Consider the following 18,519-nt stretch of genomic DNA (forward strand, 5'->3'; position numbering starts at 1 on the left):
GCGGCACAAAACGCTTCGACGTCGGCAACGGTGTGCTCGATATTGTAGCCGCCTTATTTCTCATCTTGCGCAAGAGCTCCCAGTCGAATCCAATGCACTGCAGCCCGAAACACTCGCTGCGCGGACGCCCATCTTCGTAGAGGTCTTTAATCGTAAGCTTCTTGCGCGTCGCGACGACGGAGTTCAGCTTCATAGCGCGTTCGATCGTCTGAGCGCACTTGAGAGCCGGACGGGGTGAGGATCACGACTGAGGATAGAAAGGAAATACAACGAACGATATCAGAAGGGATGATCGAACCCGGAGCGCATACTCCCCGAAGACTATGCACACGATACGTCCCCATATAGTAAAGCATGTTGTTCGTGCCAAGCGCAAAGAACTCGAACTCACGGCCACAGCGCGCAGTCATGACGAGATGGTTGGTCCATCGATTATCGGGCGAGCGGAGGTCTTGGTTAACTTCGAGAAGTGGAGCAAATGCAAGGGCGTGTTCACGGTCAGGAGTGCACCAGATCGTGCGATTGGGCAAGTAGAGATACGGGCTGTGACATATATTTCGAGGAAAATAAATATAACGAGAGCTACGCACCGTTCGTGTGTCCAGACGGAGGCGTGAAGAAGGTCCTGTGCATCTTTGCCGGCGACGATCGGCGCCGTGCTCCGAAAAGGCGGCCGACGGGCGGGTACTTTAAAGGGAGCCATAAAGTCCAGATAGCGCTGGCGTTCGTCGTCAGCGGAGATGGGGTTTGTGATGGTGACTTGAGCAGCGTCTGTCGAGCTTGAGGAAGAAGTAGGCGGTGGTATCAAGATCTCTCCTTCTTCGCGCTTGACCTCCCGCGTTTCGCATTCCGCAAGCCGGATGCGAAGTTGAGAGACCAGCCTGAGCGCAGAATCCAGTTCTTCGGTATGCGACAAAGCCGTGGTAGCTATAGTCTATGGGGATACCCATTAGCGACGACGACGCAAGTGATAGACACCGTACTTTGTCCATTTCATTGATCCGTTCTTGAAGCTTTTCATTCGTCTACGGGAAAAGGTTGTTAGTAACGTGCGACAGGGAGAAGGGAGACCCACCGCCGTAGTTTCTATGACCTGTGCTTGCAACTTGACTCTCGCCTTGAGACAAACCTCCAATTCCATCTGTGTATTGTTCACTTTCTGCGTGGGGGATACTTCAGCTTCAATCGAAAGGGTGCATCGACAGCCATACCTCGTCTAAAAGTTTAACTTTCTGCGCGCTTTCTTTCAAACTTTCTGCCAGTTTCGATCTGCCAAGAGTAAGCGGACAAAACTGTGGGGCAGAAACAACCGACGCATGCTGGGAGACAGGGCGCTTGGCTGCGGCCGCGTCAGCCGCAAGTTTGTTGTATTGCTGTGCGGCACAATGAGTCATAATTCAGGCGCCCAAAACGATGGTGACAGACCTTCGTCAGAGTGGAATACTCTTGCATCAGTTCGCGGAGCCGTGTCTGTGCAGCTTGAGCCTCGTTCTGGCTCGCAAATAGCGCCTTAAAACGAGTATGAGCGCAGCACACGACAGAGCTGGATACCGGACGATTTCGAGGCTCGTCTTCTCTTGCAAGGCCAGCGTTTGGCGCACGAACGCGGCGCGTACTTCTTGGGAGGCGTCTTTGACCATTTCCTGTTGACATGAAGAGTAAGACCGAAGAATATGGACGGCGAAAACACGCACTTCAGCTTCAGCGCGAATAGCGCCCATCTGCTCCTCCATCCTTCGTTGCTTCGCTTGGAGGGCTTCAATGTGCGTCTGATGGTCCTGACATGTGGATTTCAGCCTCAATAAAAGCCTCCCTCACACAAAGCCAGACCTTTTCGGACCGCTTGACATCCTGGCGTTCGGATTCGTAGGTATGGCGAAGGGCGTTATGCTCCGTTCTGGTGACGCAGTCCTGAGGGCCGCGTTGATGATAATGCCAAGCGAGAACAGATGGAGGAAAGCACCTGTGCTAGGCTCTGCACCATCCGTCATCGTCTGCAGCGGCCGTGCAGGGCAGGCACACGCACCTCTGCCTCTTCCAGCCGTTTCCGGAGCTCGGCGTTCTCTTGCTGAGCGTCTGCAAGAGCTTGCGTCACGACCTGCACGACATTCGGGCCGGCGCTAGCGGCGGACGCCATCCGTCGAAAGGCCGTTCGTTGCTGTGGTGGAGGTCAAGCAGAGAAAAAACGACGATGTGGCTGTGTCATACATGATGTCATCATTCCGATGTCCGACGATGCCCGAAATGGCTTGAAGAAATGATTGTATACAAACGAGTACTTATAGGCATAGCATAGAGCTCCATATGAGCTGCCAGCTCTTGCTGGGATCTCCAGGGGGATTTCTGTAATCGCTCCCACCCAAACATCGGCAGCCTTGAATTGCATGCACATTGCCATTGGCCCATTCCGCAGCATCGCGCGTCACATATGGTACTCAACAACTAATGTGTAGCGCTGCGCGACTGCGCGGGAGGAATCATCCTAATCGGTACTACTGCCAATTGTGGCGAAGAAAAGCCTGCGAAAGCCATATTACCGAAACGAGCGGACAATGGTGTCGAAGCGATGGCGCATCACCGTCCCTTCACTACCTCTTGCTTTGTTTACACTCCATCCGCGTGTCTGGAGCTGATCGATTACACGTCCGTGGGGCAGTAACTGGGGCGCTACATCGCCGAGCCTTGGCCTCTCGGGCGGGCTTTAACGGGCAATCCATGAGCAGTCTTCTTCATGCCATCGATTAGACGCCCATCCAAACTAGGTATAAAGTTACTGCCTCGAGGCTTGGCAACAAACGCAAACGTGGTGTTGGCGGACCCACAGAGACGCCCAAGGAAAAAATTGTCAGGGCCAGACATCAATCTACGAACCGTTTCAGCGGTTGACAGTTGCCGGAATTGGCTGATCTGACGTGCAATCACCGCGCTGACGTGACGATGGGGGTCTTGCGACTCTTTCTCTCTCTCCCTCCACCCGTATCACATCGACGTATAAAGGCTCAAGCGTGCGGCGGAAGACGGTCCCTTCCGGCCCCAGTTTAGGTGCGTCGTTGCTCTCTTTCTGTTGCTTATTCTGAGTCTGACTCACTGCCAGACGGATGTCGTTTACGGAAAGCATAGTCAGTGCGCTCTACGACTGGCACCGCTCCTCCAAGACGACCAGCCCCTCGATGTCCTCAGGCAGCATTGTCTTCCGACCGCGGACCCTCGTTGACCGTCTCCCTAACGAGCTCCTCACCGCCGTCTTTGCCTTTTCCGTTGATCACGACCCTCACGATGACTCCATCCTTACGACCTCACCCATGACCTTATCGCACGTCTGCCGCCGCTGGCGCGTTGTCGCCCTCGCCTGCGGTAGCCTCTGGTGCTCCCTTGTCATCACATACCCCACATCTCCCCAGCAATTCACCCGTGTTCTCACCTTCCTCTCTCGCTCCAAAAACTACCCACTGGACATCCTCCTCGACGTCCGTGATCCAGAGTGGGACTTTGAGCAGCCCGAGACCCAGCATGGCTTCACCATCCAGGACATGCAGACCGTCCTCAAGCTTCTGAGCGGTAATGGGAAGGCTGCGCCACGCTGGCGCTCGATGGAGCTGTTGACAGACACCTGGGCGCCTATTCACACCTTCCTCGAGTTTACCCGCGAATGGGCGCCTCCAAAGCGGCTAGAGCGCCTTGTCTTGTCTCGCTGCAATGCCTACTTTGCCCGACGAGGCCAACTGTTCCAGCCTGCTGCCCTCTCGGCGCCAATCCCGCTCTTTCAAGCCGCGCCTTCAAATCTCCACCATCTTTCCCTAGTTGGCGTCCACATCGACTGGAGCGTCTTTCGAGCGCCGCTCCTTACGACCCTTGAACTCAAATACCACGCCGCCGACATCCGTCCTTCCTTTGAGCAATTGGCGGCCATCTTGACGTCTTGTTCATTGCTGGAAACGCTTAGCATCATTGGCAGCGGACCCTCTCTTCCGCCACCCTCGTCTTCTTCTCCACCGATGATTCCGATCACTATTCCATCGCTCAAATCACTCACCATCGGTTACGTCGACGCTTCAGCAGCGGTGCGGTTGCTATCCCTCTTGCGGCTGCCTTTCCTCACTGCATTGGGCATCGAGGACGCCGGGCAGGGAATTCTGCCGCATGACGAGGACTTTTCGCCTTTCTCAGATCACGGGCCCGTTGTTCTCGCTGCGCTAACCAACCTGAGCGATGACGTTATTGCCTTAAAACAACTTACCTCACTCACGCTCGACTCGTTAACCGCCCCTTCGGGTGTCTTGGCGCTCTTCCTCGCAAAATGTCCTGCCGTCCGCCACCTCGAGCTGCAGCGCGTGAACCTCGTCTACCCCGTCGACGTGCCCATGCTGTGCAAGCTCGCGATCCCCAAGCTGCCGTGCTTGGTTCTCGATGACGAGGTGCACGAGCTGAACTGACGCCTCCTCGAACGAACGAAGGGAGGCCCCTTGTGGTCTTTTCAGTGCTCTGTTTGTTTGCTCCTTGCTTTTGTTTGTTACCCGAGCTCTCCTCGCCCATGCTCTCCTTGCTTTCGTCGCTGTCGTTGCTTGTTGTCGTTGCGTTCCGTTGCATAGTGGTTATCGTACATACATCTTTGTTGGTCGGCCGGTGTGCCCGAAAAATCGAATTGGTGTTTGGTTTGCTGGGAGACGCCTGATACATGCTCACCGAACGATCAATTCTTGTCGTACCGACGGGAGCGGGTGTGGAGTCAACATCGAGCTAGTCGCAGCGCATACCGCACGGTCGCGGGAAGGACAGCTTTGTTTGGCTTGGCACTGGTACACGTGGCGATCACGTCATCCGCCTCGTTTCTTTCTTTCTGCCTTCACGTCCCCTGAGCCCTCAGTGCCCTCACAAGTCCGGTCGGCGACTAGAGTACTCGCAGCGCAGTCATCCCGCTCGTTAGAAAAATCCACGTCCCTCCCGAAGGCACCCACGTGGTCATAATTCGCGGGCCACCGCCGTGTATCCGTGGCCGCCGGTGTATAAATCCCGGTGGCGAGTCTGGCGACCCTGCGAAGGATCTTCGTCGACTCTAGTAGACAACTTGTTCACCGGGAAGAGAAATGCCTGTGGCGACTCTGCGCTCTGCTTGTGCTATTTGTCACAGGTACAGTCGACCTGTATGTCAGTCTAGGAATTTATTATTGGACCAGCTGGCGGCCGCTCTGATCTCTGCTTATCATGGCATTCTGGCCGCGGGACCATGTAATTCCACCCTTTGCATCTGCGCTGACACCACCAGATTTGACTAGGTCCATCAAAGTTAAACTGGCAACTTGACCGCCACAAGTGCGCAATTACAGGACTTGAATTGCAAACTGACTAGGATTGAATGCCAGTCCACACCCGGCTCACCTCCAGAATCCACAGGCTGAACTATGTTCCTGTGGGAGCGATACGTGCTATAGGGATCATATCGCCCGCCACCGTTGACAAGACGAGCTCAGCACCCGCTCAACTTGCCAGCCATTTATTGAGTGGCACACGGAGGGGGCCCTCTGTTTCTCATGGCTTCTCCCCCCGAGCTCCCCAGCAACTTCATGCTTGTCGCAGTTCTGTGCTGTGTCATCACCGTCATCATTTACGGTAGTCGAAAGGGCCGTATGCCACTGCCCCCAGGTCCACCCGCCAAACCTCTCCTCGGACATCTTCACCTGATGCCCTCAAGTAACGCATCAGCGGTCTTCCACAACTGGGCCCGCATTTATGGTGAGTATTATGAAATTATCCAAGGCTGGATGACAATGACGGACCTTCCAGGTGATGTCATGCATCTCCATATCCCGGGCAAGTCCATCATCATATTAAGCAGCCATCGAGCTGCCATGGACCTACTCCAGGCAAAAGGCTCAATCTATTCTGCCCGTCCTTCATTTCTCCTCTATGAACTGTATGTCCTCCTGGCTGAAATTTCCAGGCAAAACTCAGCACTGGTTCAGCGCAGGATGGACAAATGTTCTGACCTTTCTTACTAATGATGATCGGTTCAATCGCCATCGTCAAGCACTGCATGGCTATTTATCTGCTGCAAATTGTGTCGCCTTCCAGCCATTCCAGCTCAAAGCTGCACGAAAGCTGGCCCAGGCAATGCTTAACACACATGTTGGAGAATTTGATCAACATATAAACCGGGAAGTAGCCTCTCCCATTGTATCATATTATTAGTAAATGCAAGTTTCCACAGGTTTTCTGCAAGTGTTGTCATCTATATCATAAATGGACATGAAATAGTTTCTGATGATGACACATACCTGACCATTGTCAATGCCATTGACCAGCTGTTCACACAGACAGGCACGAGAAGAATGTCAGCTGGTACACCCTTGGATTTTTTCCCTTTTTGTGAGTAGAACTTGAATTGATACTGAAATGACATAGACACTTATGATATGACAGTACAATATCTTCCCACTTGGTTCCCTGGGGCATATTATGCAGGGCTTGCACAGAAAATGCGGCCCATATTTCGGAAGATCTATGACATCCCTATCAAGCTTGTATATCAACAACAGGTGAGTGCCTGGGCCAAACTTTGAATTTTAATATCCTTGACTGGATGTGACTTTTCATAGAAGGAAGGCATTGCTCCACCATCATTCCTGCTCCACCATCTGCAGCTTATGTCAGTCAACAAGGGAATTCTTAGTATTGAAGAACTGAAAGGGGCTGGTGCAACAATATTTGCTGCTGGGAAAGCCACAGTATGTATTAATCTTTTTAAGGTATTATCATACTAGTAAGCTGAGTAAAATAATGGCTTTTAGACTGCAAGCACACTTATGGTCTTCCTCCTTGCTATGGTTCTCAACCCAAAAGTGCAAAGAAAGGCCCAAGAGGAGTTGAATCGGGTTGTGGGTCATAATCGATTGCCAACATTTGCTGATTCTGCAAGTCTGCCATATATTGAAGCAGTTGTGCAAGAGACATACCGATGGAATACTGTTACTCCCATGGGTATGTTTGGTTCATTTTGTACTCTCTGGTTATCAAAGCTGAGTTCTAGGTGTTCCACATGTATCAAGTGCAGAGGACACTTACCAGGGCTGGAAAATTCCCAGTGGGTCCCTTGTCCTGGTAAATGTTAGGTATGCCAACCATAATCAAGTTTCCTCACTATAATTGATTTTTTTTTTCAAGAGCCATTTCACGAGATGTAGATGTCTATCAAGATCCAGACCAGTTCAATCCAGACCGCTTTCTCCCAAAGCCTGAGGGTCTCAATGAGCCACGGTTCAGTGATGCATTTGGATATGGCCGTCGGTCAGTCTGTGCATTGATTTACCTAGTTTGAAGGGGTTTTGATGCCCTATTAACAGTATCTGTGTTGGACAGCATCTCGCCCACAGCAGTGTCTGGATTGTTATTGCAACCATCCTTGCCACTTGTACTATCACAAATGCCACAGATGAGTCTGGCAATATTATAGTCCCAGTACCAGAAATGAGTGATGGATTAGACAGGTCAACAGTCAACTCAGCTATAACTTGTCAACTAATCAATATCCACAGTCATCCTCATGCATTTCAGTTTGTTGTAAATCCTCGACAGGATACAGAAGAAGTCCCAATGTTATTGGCCACAGAGATTGATGAACTGTGACAAAAGCATATCAGTGTTGTCTCCCTAAATCAACCCTGTATCACAAGTTACTTTATGAAGAAGGGTGTTACTTAGCAAGTTAATACTGTACTATTTTATTTATTGTGTTGGTCACGTGTCACACTCTGGCTGATCTGAGAATTTTTTTTGTCCGTCATCAGCTGATGCCATCACCGGCCGGAGCAGCTCTGCGTGTTAGGCTTCAAGTCGGGCCGTGCAAGGCTCCTCCTAAGAACATGTGCCTGGAACAAAACAGAAGTGGAGCGAGCGGGTAGAGTTGAATCAAATAGGCCTGTTAACGTGGTCCCTTGTCGCTGTTGGTTGTCAAGGTTTGAATCGGGTCATTTCAAGTTGGCAATACCTCCTTGCACAGTGAGAAGTGATACTATATATGATCTAAGCAATAGGGTACAGTATACACTATCACACTTTATATATGCTGGCCCGCTGAGGGGTGATCAGACACCCTTAGCCTCTTCTGCTCCTCCTTGCCCTTTTTCCTGGCTGCAGAGGGGACAATCGCACATCCCTTGCGGGCCAGGCACTACTCCTAACCTCCCCTGCCTAGTCACCTGGTGTTGAGTTGGGCTTGGCAACGGCTCGGCTCGACGTGTTGTTCTCGGTCATGTGCTTCCCACGGGTGCATTCCTCCTACTGAGGCACCTGTTCGCTGTCATGATGTGCTGTGTGTTACCGGCCTGTGATGGCCCAACACCAGCACTGGAGCGAACGGGCCGGGTCTTATCCATGATGCTGCAGATCTTTGTGATGAAATTTTTTGTCAGTCATGCAGCTGCTGTGCATGATGAACTGATGAAAATAGTACAGTATAAGGTCAGGTGGACTTATTATATGATCATTGTCATGTGATGGAAAAAAAAGGGAATCTTTTTTGGTTAGCAATGGCCAGGTCCGGTTCACAATTTCAGTTCAAACCTGAACCAAACTGGACTGAACGTGTGGTCGGTGTTCAGATTTTGCAAACATCGTTTCCGAACCAAACCTGGCCCTTGGTTTGACTGGGTTTGGTCATTTTGGGTCAAAAAAGGCCAGTTCGGGTGCAGTTTGATCCGCCGTTTGGCATTTATGTTCGGCCAAATCCAATTTTGAACCAAACCGTGCAGTTTGGTATTCCGCCAAAAATGGCCAAGAACTGTACCAAGCCGGACTTGCCCATTGCTAGTTTTGGTGTGAATGCAGATGATTTTATACATAGGATTGAACCTTAGCTATGAATTATATTTTTAGACTTCAAGAGAGTAAAATAAAAGTATAGCAAATGAGCTCTAGAGCCCCAAGTGGTAGCAAACACTCTCCCACTCACTTAGCACTGCTTCAGATCACAAACTGTGACCCCTCCTCTGCAATATAATAATACCTATAGGCTATCACTTGCATAGTGCCCAATATTGCTGCTGTTATGATTTGGAACATTTTATACACTGTCACACAGGTTCCACATTTTACTGGTGTGGAAAGTTGGATAAATAATTTTTTTTTCCAAGTTGAAATTTGTTTGATTTAACTTTGCCTGACAATAGTCAGAAAAAACTTTATTGCCATTCACATAAGCTATAAGACTGGCAAAATCCTTATTTTGTATCTCTCACACCTTACCAAATCCTGGCTCAAAATTGATGAACAAGAATGCCTTTTATTTGGAATTAACCATGCTACCAACCCTTCCATGAATCAGGAAATTCTCAATTTTCGCCTTTTTGGCCAGCATAAGTAACTACATGATAAGTTACTTATGCTCCCCTGTTTAAATAGTTGCCTACTGTATGTCAGGGGAACCCCCCACTTTGACCTCCTTTGGATTGTCCAAGCACATCCGAGGCACCAACAGGTGCCCCCTTGGATGCTCCGACCTACCCCAACCATCACCCACAGCCTCTTTAGCCCACACAATCACCAATCTGTCAAGACCTCCCAACAAATACTGCATTTTAAATATGGATCACTTAGTATAGTCATGATTCTTTACAATTTTTACTTACACCCTTTTTTCTATTTGGAGAAATTTGTAGACAGAAGGAACAGTCTCTGAGGATATTTATATCAGATATGTAGGCTCAACATAATGTTTGGCACAGAATTGCCAAATAAAAACAAGCTCATATGTAAAGCTACACTAATAAAAAAAAATTCTATATAATGAAATATGATCCATACCCTTCAAGTTTGGAACCTGGGTCAATCCTGGTCTCCACCCATGCTGTTTCGTTTTATTTGAATTGGAACTGGCTGAGATATAATCTAAAGTAATCTCTCTTTCTTTTACACTAGCGCCGCGGCCATCAAATGCTCAGTCATTAAGATATATATGATGAATGTTGCGATGGGGCCGAATCAACATCACCGTCTGTCCAACGTGTGTCAATCGCGCGACGCCGAAGATCAGTCTAGAATCCCGTGGGTGAATAGTCGATAGACAAGACAATGCTGATCGTCGTCGACTCGTTGCATACAGGGACCGACAATCAGGTTCCTTGAGATATGAACTCCCATTCCATCGGATATATAGAGCGCCGCACAGATAACGCTGGCCCTCTTCCCTCCACACTCCATACCTGCCGGTCCTGGCACTGGGATGCCAGCTGGGTGCCCGACACTCCTTCCAAATCTCGCTGCGACTCTTCCACTTCATTCATGCGCTCTGCCTGCCCAGTGTTTGTGCTCGGCGTTCTGGTCAGCCTCCAGGGTGTCTGCGCACTGAACTTCAACCCATCTGACTACCAAGCCGCCGTCGGGCGGCAGGTCACGGTGACTTGGACGACGAGTAAGGGCGATCCATCGTAAGTAGGACCATCGCCAGCATATCATCGCTGACACCGCTCCCAAGGACGGCTGATCTGCAGCTTGTATTGGATAACAGCATTGTTGCGGCAGATGTTGTCGATGTGGGAGGCTTTTTCCATCTGTTCAAGATCGCTGACACTGTTCAACCTGGGTGAGCGGCGCTCTACTGAGCGTTGATGAAATTGGACTGACCTGCCTGCATGAAGTGATGGATATGCGTTCAAATTTGTGTCGACGGACGGGAGCGCGAAGCTGCTCGCTGAAATCGGCACTTTTTCGATCGCTTCGGGGGGTGGTGCGCAGACCTCGCCTGCACAGACGACATTCCATGATCCCGATTTCCCCACTTCGCCGGCGTCCAGCAGCGGTATTTCGACCACAAGGCCGTTCAGCTCCAGCAGCGCGAGCCCACCGCTGGCCGGGTCATCAAGTCCCGGTCAGTCTTCATCCTCGCTGGTCTCGACCGGCGCCGGAACAAAAAGCTCCACAAGCATTGGACCGGAGTCGAGCGGTGCGGCTACGTCCACCCGGTGAGCATGACGACATATTCGGTAGACGCACGTCTGACCCCCGTTGCAGCGGCACCGCCCATCTATCTTCCTCCACCATCACCGCGATCGTGGTCGTCGCTGTCCTGCTTCCACTGATCGCGGGTCTGGGGCTGTGGCTATGGCTTCTTAGACGCCGAAGGGCAGCGGAGGACGAACCGAACGCCGGCTCGTCGCGGACTCCGCGTGTGACGCCGTTTAGAATGCTCCCATCGACGTACGTAACAGATGACTCGGAGACGACACCAACTGCGCTGCAGGGCACGGAGACACAGCTCAGGACGCCGTGGACCGCCTCGTCTAGTCGCTTCCCATGGACTGACGTGGAGAAAGGACTGCCGCACGATATACGAAGTAGCCGGGGCCCCGAAAGAGAGGTGGTGGCGCTGAGAGAGCGCGTGCTAGCGCTCGAGCGGCAGTTGGAGGTTTCGAATGAGAGCGGTGGCCAGACTTTTAGGGGGATAGGACGAGAGTCTGTTTCCGAGACGCCGCCGCCGGCATACAATGATACCCGTTGACTGCGAATTTTAGAAGTTCATGCCTGCGTGGCACCTGCGTTCGACGGCAACCAACTGGTGAGCTACGACCGCGACAGGGAAGAGGGTGCTGCTTCGAGTCTGCCCAGGGTCGCACGCATGAGTAACGCATCAAGTCATAACCATCCATACCTCCTGGAACATCGTATGCCGCCGTGTAGGTAGTACTACCAGCAGCATGGAGGTCAGGAAAAAGAAGTGTGTCTCGTGTCATGACGACGGATTGATCCGTAACAGCGCGGTGTCACACATGGTTTTTTAGCCGCGTGACACCCCCATTAACACAGTCACAAAAGGATGTTTTGGCTCAAAACTCGGTAGGATCTGCATGGAAAATTGAGATATAGCCTGATGAAAAATAGAAGAAGTATACCAGGTGGTCCACAATCACTCGAAAGCACCAGACAATGAGTAAATTGCGAGAAATTCAGTTAATTCCTGTTTTTGGCCAGTTGATGAGGGAAGGATGGTTCCTGACTGTAAAATAGAGGTTCGCGGGCCCAAAAAAGCATTAAAAACACTGAGCACAGCAGGACTCGAACCTGCAGCCTTTTGGTCGCGAATCACGTGACGTGAAACGCCGGCATCGAAGCCAAACACGCTAGCCATTGCGCCATGCACCCGGTGAACGACTTACGTGGTTTGCCTATACATTCGACTGCCCCAGCGCCTGAATCTGTTGACTATGAATCCGCTGTCAGCGGCCGCAGCGTTAATTGCGCTCGCAATAAGATTCTGGTCCTTCAGCGCTGTTTCCAGCCATCATGATAAGTCATTATTACTGATTAACTCCCCAATGACATCAACCATTTAGGATGTGATTCTGGGTTCTGGGAGATATTGTAAGAGCAAACTCCTTCTTAAACTCTTCACACTTATATACTACATCTACTTTTGCTGTGTCCTGCAAGTAGCCCTGAACCTGTATAGCCTTATAAATCTCCTAAAATGTCCCACCAGATAGATATGTAGTCTACCAAATTGCACAGCTATTACTGACTTATCTGAGCACTACTTGACTTCCATATATTATATATATATATATAAGCAACTCAGCTTTTGATAAAGTATAACCACAGTGCATACATTGGAAGTCTGTGCTTTAATAGATAGAAGCAAGGAGAGTAATAAATTAATGATTTAGGGTGGGCTCAGTGGGCTGACAACCGACGTAGCACAAACTGACTATAACCTTAGTTAAATAAATAGTAACTAGTGACTATTGAAGCTGAATCAGTAAGAGTAACTTGAAATACTTATACTCATACTGATTGTTTCAATCAAGTAACAATTGGACTTTAATGTGCACATTTTTAGATTTGAAACTACTCTGAAATGCATCTCATACAGACTTTTGTTCCATTAAACTGAGAGAAATATTCTCTTGGTGGATTAAATTATAGAGTTTATTATTAATGAGATATGATCTCAGAGTACATGTAGCTTTAGGTTTATTATCAGTTAGAGCAAGTCAGCAGCAACTATTACTATTAAGTATCTTCAGAAACTTTTTTTTGTATTAAGGGATTTAGATTTTAAATATTGATTTCAGAGTCTGGAGGGTCAGTCACAATATTAACAAGGTGTACGCGCCGGCACAAGCCAAGACATTAGGGGGATGGTCTGGAAGGCTTAAATCACTTTTTTTTATAGGCTTTAGGGTGGTTGGGACTATCATTAATGGTCTCAGAATACATATAATTGTTATTGAAAGGACAATCTGCTGGCATTCTAGAGAAGCACCAAGCATTTTGATGGTAACTTTCTATTTGAGATGTGATGATGTGGCCATGTCACACCTGCCTATGGCACTGAGATATACCTCCATTGCAAACCTCTACTCCTAACATTCTTATTGTTTTATAGTATCACCTCTGCTATGTTGGTTTGTTACAACCTCCTGCCAAAAACTGGTTCTGTGATGATGTCTGCAGGGCAAATGCAGGACACTATATGTAGAGGAAATTGGTACTACTAATGGAATATTGAGAATTTGGCTAATTTCTGGCAGGCATAATTACCTTTTGGAGACGTCACGTGGCGTGACATCACGGAGGGAGGGGTGTCTAGCTGTCCTTAATCCACTTTTCCGACCCAATGTCAGGGATTTCAGGCATCTATACCCCTTGAATATTAATACACCTATTGAAATGGGAAACTGTTTTTTCAGAGGTGTATTAGCATAAACTAAAGTCGGTTTGTGAATTAAAATAGTACAGGAATTACATAGTGAGGCCTGATTCCTGAAAGGGGAGTAAAGGTACTTAACCCTTCAAGTTCTAGCATGTGTTCTATGCTGTGAACTTCTCCTGTGGCAGATATTTCAAATATATCCATGGATATGCATACTATAGCTAAATAATTTCCTAACATGATCATATTTTGCATCTGAATATAATTATACTATACTACAAATACTTAAATTGGGGGCTCTCAACATGATATACTTACTCATAATATATTATGCCCTGCCAGTGGTAATAATATCATGATATTTGGCCAACACTATATAATGTATCCCTAGCTCACAGCTTTTCTTTCCATATCTTGCTGCATCAGACATCACCATCTGATTATAGTATTTCATCAGATTGATGTCACATCACTGTTTCGTCATTCCCACCTCTTCCTTGCCACGTCAACACCGCATGCAGCATATGCCCGTACCGCTATGCCCGCTCCAGCCGCTGTAGCGGTAAGTACCCTCCTCAGACCTGTACTTTGTGTTGATATATCTTTCTATTGAAGTTCCTCGTTTAGCTTCAAGTAATGACACTTCGACCTCGCCGAAGCCTCGTTGTCGTCGCTGTCAAGCCTGCCTCGTGTGATGGAACCGAAGGCCATCGACGAGTATGTATAAGAAAGAGCCTGACACTCTCAAAGCGACTCCACAGCACATATCTCTAGGCATCTATGTACAACCATGCAACGACCCCAAACCAGCAAAAATCGGCGCTAAAATCTGTGGATTGCTCTCAAAGCTTCCAACCAATGGAAGTGGATGTCGATGGCCAGTACCCCGGGCCGGTACATCGCCCCCTCCATGGTGCGTCTCCTTCGGCACTCGTAGCTACCTTCGCTGATGTATTTCTTCAGTTACGCAGCAGTCCGATCCTCCGTCATTCTTCCGTCGCAGATCGCACGTGTTGCGTATACAGATACCTCCCGGGCCCAACAATTTCGATCCGCCGGCGGAACCAACTGTGACCGACTGCGATATGGACGAGCTCGCGCTGTACACGACACTTCCGTCAGCCCCGCCAGACGCCGCGACGACTCCCGACGCGCTACTGCCTGTGGTGCCGCACGAGTCAAGACGTATACGAGTTCGCTTCTACGTGCCTGCGTCGACAGGTGACTCCTAGATAGACCCAGTGTCTTTGCCACCACCAGCGGCTACTCTCCGGAGAGGTCGCCGATGCGCTGTGCTTGCGTTGTCAAACGATAAAATAGCGTGCTGTAAAGGGCGGGATGGGAACTGTGATCTGCGTGCGACCTGTCTGCAGATCGTAATCGATCCTTCACACGCGTGGCAGGCGGCGATCTGGTTGTCCGCCGACTCGGAGAGCGGTATCGCCCTCTGAGCCTCTCAAGTTCCTCCTGTTTTCGAATACAAGAGCGGGACAAAAAAAGCCTTATCGCCCGTGCCTAGGCCGTGCTTCGTGGTGATGTCCTTCCGCTGCGCGCTGATGGCCGCCCACGAGAATGGCAACGGATGCTGTCGACCGCACGCAGTTTCCTCGCACGCAAGCGGAGCCTGTTTCGTGGACGAATCGGATGACGACCAGGCATGTGGCGCGTGGATGCAGACCAGCAGAGCTCGCATATTTTCGACTCGCGGACCGAGATCGTGACGCGAAGACGCGTCCAAAATAAATGGGTGACAGACAGCCTGAGGACCTGGTGATGTTGATGCCCGCTGCTGTCGCACGTTAATCGTTTACTCAACGCTCCTGCAGATGACACTTCATGAAGTCGATGCCGCTGCGCATGTTCCAGGATTCCTCAGGCTCCCGCAATTCTGGCCCTCTATCATTGTTTTCAAAGGCAAAGCGAGCAAATCTTGCTCCGGTTGAATGCATTCGTTGACAGCATAACATCTCGACAAGTAGCCGAAGGCGGTGTATGAGCGTCTAAACCGTGGGTGTGGGAGCGGGTCTGTCGCAAAATAAAAAGAAGGGCAACAGCGACGCGGTCCCGCAGGTGACTCCTTCCCCTCGCCCACGAACAGCCCATGTCCCGCAAGCACTTCCTCATCGGCGCGTCCTGCCTTGGCGTGGCCCTCTTCCTCTCGCTGATCGGGTCCATCTCCCTCCCGCACCTGACGGCGCTGGACTACGTGCGTGCCAAGTTCGCGACCCCGATATTGAGCGGGCAGGATACGCTCAGCGAAATCCGGGTGCGTTCGGCGTTTTCAGCTCCTTTCTTGCGCTCGCTCATCACTCGGGATGTAGCTGGGCATTTGGGGGCCCTGCTTCTACGACGAGCATGACCACCGGCTATGCTTCAACGTCGGTCTGTAGTGTGGTCACTTGATTTCGTCGTCCTCATCAACCCGCAGGACACGGATACCCTGTTCCGCTCCTCACCACGACTGGGCAGATTGAAATCATCAGCGGCTCTTGGACAAGGGGGCTCGCGGTCCATCCCGTCGCAACGGGCGTCATTGCCATCGCATTCGGCTTTGCGTTCGCCAAGTTCGAGTCGGCCCCGCTCATCTCCGTCCTCACCAGCGTGCTCTCAGCGCTCATCGTACGGCCGCTCTATTTTCGCTTACTGTCTGTTGATTTTATTTGGCAGCTTCTCATCGCGTTCGCCATCGACATCGCGCTCTACGCAGAGATGCACCACAAGGTCGGCGAGCTGCACGGCGTGAAGGGCAACGTCGACTTCGGGACCGCGTTCTGGTTCACGCTCGTCGAGCTCATCCTCGTGCTCGTCGCCGCGGTGATGGTCTTCATGGGCCGCAGGGCCGGGGACAGCTCCGAGTCGTACCCGATGTTCAGCAGCCCCAGTGGCGGGTTCTTCTCGCGGTTCAAGAAGTAGGGCGGCGACGGACTCGGAGTAGGGGGAGCAAAAATCCATATGGGCTTGAAGTGTGTTTGTTCTATTGGTGTATCATGTTATCAGTAGAGTAGCTATACCCGCCGTGGAATCCCACGTACTGGCACAGATTTTAAAATTGTAATGCCGCCGGTGAAATTTTAAATTTCTCCAATTAAATTACAGTTCATTACACAACCCAGGTGCTGTATGGCACCTCCAATCGCATCGACCTGAAAGCTGTAAGATGACAAGCTTGGAAGGAGGGAACTTTTCTCGAAGTCTACAGCCTGCGCGAGTACCCATCTGTCATGCGTGATCACGCCACATGACGATCGTCTGCTGCACAGCCTCCCGAAGGGGGTTCTTCTCCACCACTTACCTGCTCATGATTACCTCGCTTTCCCTCCGTCCACCATGCCCGTCACATTCACCGTCGCAACACACAAGGCGTCGCCCGTAAAGAACGCCGTTCTCGACGGCAAGGGGCTCACGGCACGCGAGATCTACGGCAAAGCGTGCCCGCCCAACTTCAGCGCGGTGGGGAAACTGAGGGGGAGCTCGTTCGAGGAGACGGATGTGTGCGTGTGTTGGAAATGCTCTTCTCCGTTGCACTGACTCTTGCTCAGGCCGTACAAGCCATACCCGTTGACATTGTACGTGCCATTCACTGAGTTGGCTTCTAACGCGTTCGAGTCAGGCATACCGACCTGGATGACCCAGCGGGGACGCCGACAAAAAAGGGGAAGCTCGCGCGGCTAAGTGGTATATTCAGCAAAAAGTCGGCTGAGAAGGCGGGAGTCGTGGCAGCCCCCGAGTCCGCTGTCAAACGCGAGCCGCCATTCCGCCCCGTCAAGCGCAACTCTCCTCACATCCCCAACGTCGTCCCACAGTCCAACGGCCTCGTTTACACCATCGCGTCTGCGTACAACCAGCACCACGCGCTCGTCTTGCGGCCGGACGACATCTGGCTCGCCATCCTCGCCCAATTCAACTTCTTCGTGAACGCCAACGCCGAGCTGCTGCGCGCCAACTTTGTCGCGCACGAGGACAAGAAGGAGCTGCAGGTCACGCGGGACGTCATGGCCGACTTTGGCGAGTTCTCGCGGGCGATGGTCGGGGAGATCGAGAAGAACGTCGTGGACCCCACGCTCCGCGCATGGATCATCCCCGACTTCAGCACTACAACGGAGAAGGATGTTACTGTGGCGTCGATCGTGCTCATGGCGACACTCAAGGCGTACTTCACGTATGTCTTCGACGCTGTCTGCTGTGGGATCCCTCGCGTCACGCTCGAGGGGCAGAAGGCAGACTGGGAGAAGCTTCTGGCTAGGGCGGAGAAGCTCAAGGAGTATGGCATCGAGCCAACGGCGTGGTATCATCTGCTTGTGCCCGTCCTGACCCGCTTCGTCAAGACATTCGATGCACCGTACTCCCCCGAAATACAGGCGTTCTGGGGCAAGGTGGCCCATTTCGAGCAGGGCGGAAGTGGGCCGGACACGTACACCGGCTGGATCGCTGCATTTTGTGTGTGGGACCAGCACGGGAAGTGGGTCGGGCCCTGGCTGAAATCCAGCGAGGTGCATCATCTCCATCTCTTTTTAAAAGAGCGACTGACGGCAGATTCACAGCAAGTCATCTGGACGACTCCACCTTACATGCTCTCTGCGAAGGACTTCTGGAAGCAATACCTCACGTACCCGGATCCTGGGATGTACTCCCTCCAGCTGGACGACTCGAACTACCACCAGGTCGGCGCAGACGCCATCCCGCCCGCGTATGCCGACGTCGACGTCACGCTGACCGACCAGAACGCGGGGACGATCACCAAGGCGCTGATCACGGCGGGGATGGTCGGGATGGAGGTGTGCTCGAGCGGGGACAAGGAGCTTTCGGAGGAGGGGAAGAATGACGTTGTGCGCCCCGTCGCAGGGTGGTGGTTGTTGGAGAAACTCAATCAGGGGGACTAG

The 18,519-nt window shown here is 51.2% G+C and overlaps 5 protein-coding genes across 5 annotated transcripts; all 5 read left to right on the forward strand.

Moving 5' to 3' along the window:
• Positions 1-3,098: 3,098 nt before the first annotated feature.
• Positions 3,099-4,433, forward strand: MIND_00915100 (Fatty acid hydroxylase; the record flags this gene model as incomplete). Its single annotated transcript, XM_037365785.1, has 1 exon — positions 3,099-4,433. One exon carries the CDS (start codon positions 3,099-3,101, stop codon positions 4,431-4,433), a length of 1,335 nt encoding a protein of 444 aa, XP_037217197.1.
• Positions 4,434-5,528: 1,095 nt separating this feature from the next.
• MIND_00915200 (Cytochrome P450) lies at positions 5,529-7,620 on the forward strand (the record flags this gene model as incomplete). The annotated part of the gene is made up of 11 exons (XM_037365786.1): positions 5,529-5,730; positions 5,782-5,911; positions 5,961-6,156; positions 6,312-6,363; positions 6,418-6,533; positions 6,594-6,722; positions 6,786-6,975; positions 7,025-7,106; positions 7,159-7,281; positions 7,338-7,481; positions 7,530-7,620. 11 exons carry the CDS (start codon positions 5,529-5,531, stop codon positions 7,618-7,620), a joined length of 1,455 nt encoding a protein of 484 aa, XP_037217198.1.
• A 2,499-nt stretch (positions 7,621-10,119) lies between these two features.
• Positions 10,120-11,360, forward strand: MIND_00915300 (uncharacterized protein; the record flags this gene model as incomplete). The annotated part of the gene is made up of 5 exons (XM_037365787.1): positions 10,120-10,418; positions 10,466-10,573; positions 10,629-10,952; positions 11,002-11,187; positions 11,231-11,360. 5 exons carry the CDS (start codon positions 10,120-10,122, stop codon positions 11,358-11,360), a joined length of 1,047 nt encoding a protein of 348 aa, XP_037217199.1.
• A 4,380-nt stretch (positions 11,361-15,740) lies between these two features.
• On the forward strand, positions 15,741-16,552 carry MIND_00915400 (uncharacterized protein; the record flags this gene model as incomplete). Its single annotated transcript, XM_037365788.1, has 4 exons — positions 15,741-15,905; positions 15,961-16,021; positions 16,068-16,258; positions 16,307-16,552. 4 exons carry the CDS (start codon positions 15,741-15,743, stop codon positions 16,550-16,552), a joined length of 663 nt encoding a protein of 220 aa, XP_037217200.1.
• Positions 16,553-16,966: 414 nt separating this feature from the next.
• On the forward strand, positions 16,967-18,519 carry MIND_00915500 (uncharacterized protein; the record flags this gene model as incomplete). Its single annotated transcript, XM_037365789.1, has 4 exons — positions 16,967-17,130; positions 17,179-17,205; positions 17,250-18,129; positions 18,181-18,519. 4 exons carry the CDS (start codon positions 16,967-16,969, stop codon positions 18,517-18,519), a joined length of 1,410 nt encoding a protein of 469 aa, XP_037217201.1.

This window comes from Mycena indigotica, assembly GCF_014461135.1.
Source record: "Mycena indigotica strain 171206Taipei chromosome Unknown Mind.scaff0008, whole genome shotgun sequence".
Classification (NCBI taxonomy): Eukaryota; Fungi; Basidiomycota; class Agaricomycetes; order Agaricales; family Mycenaceae; genus Mycena; species Mycena indigotica.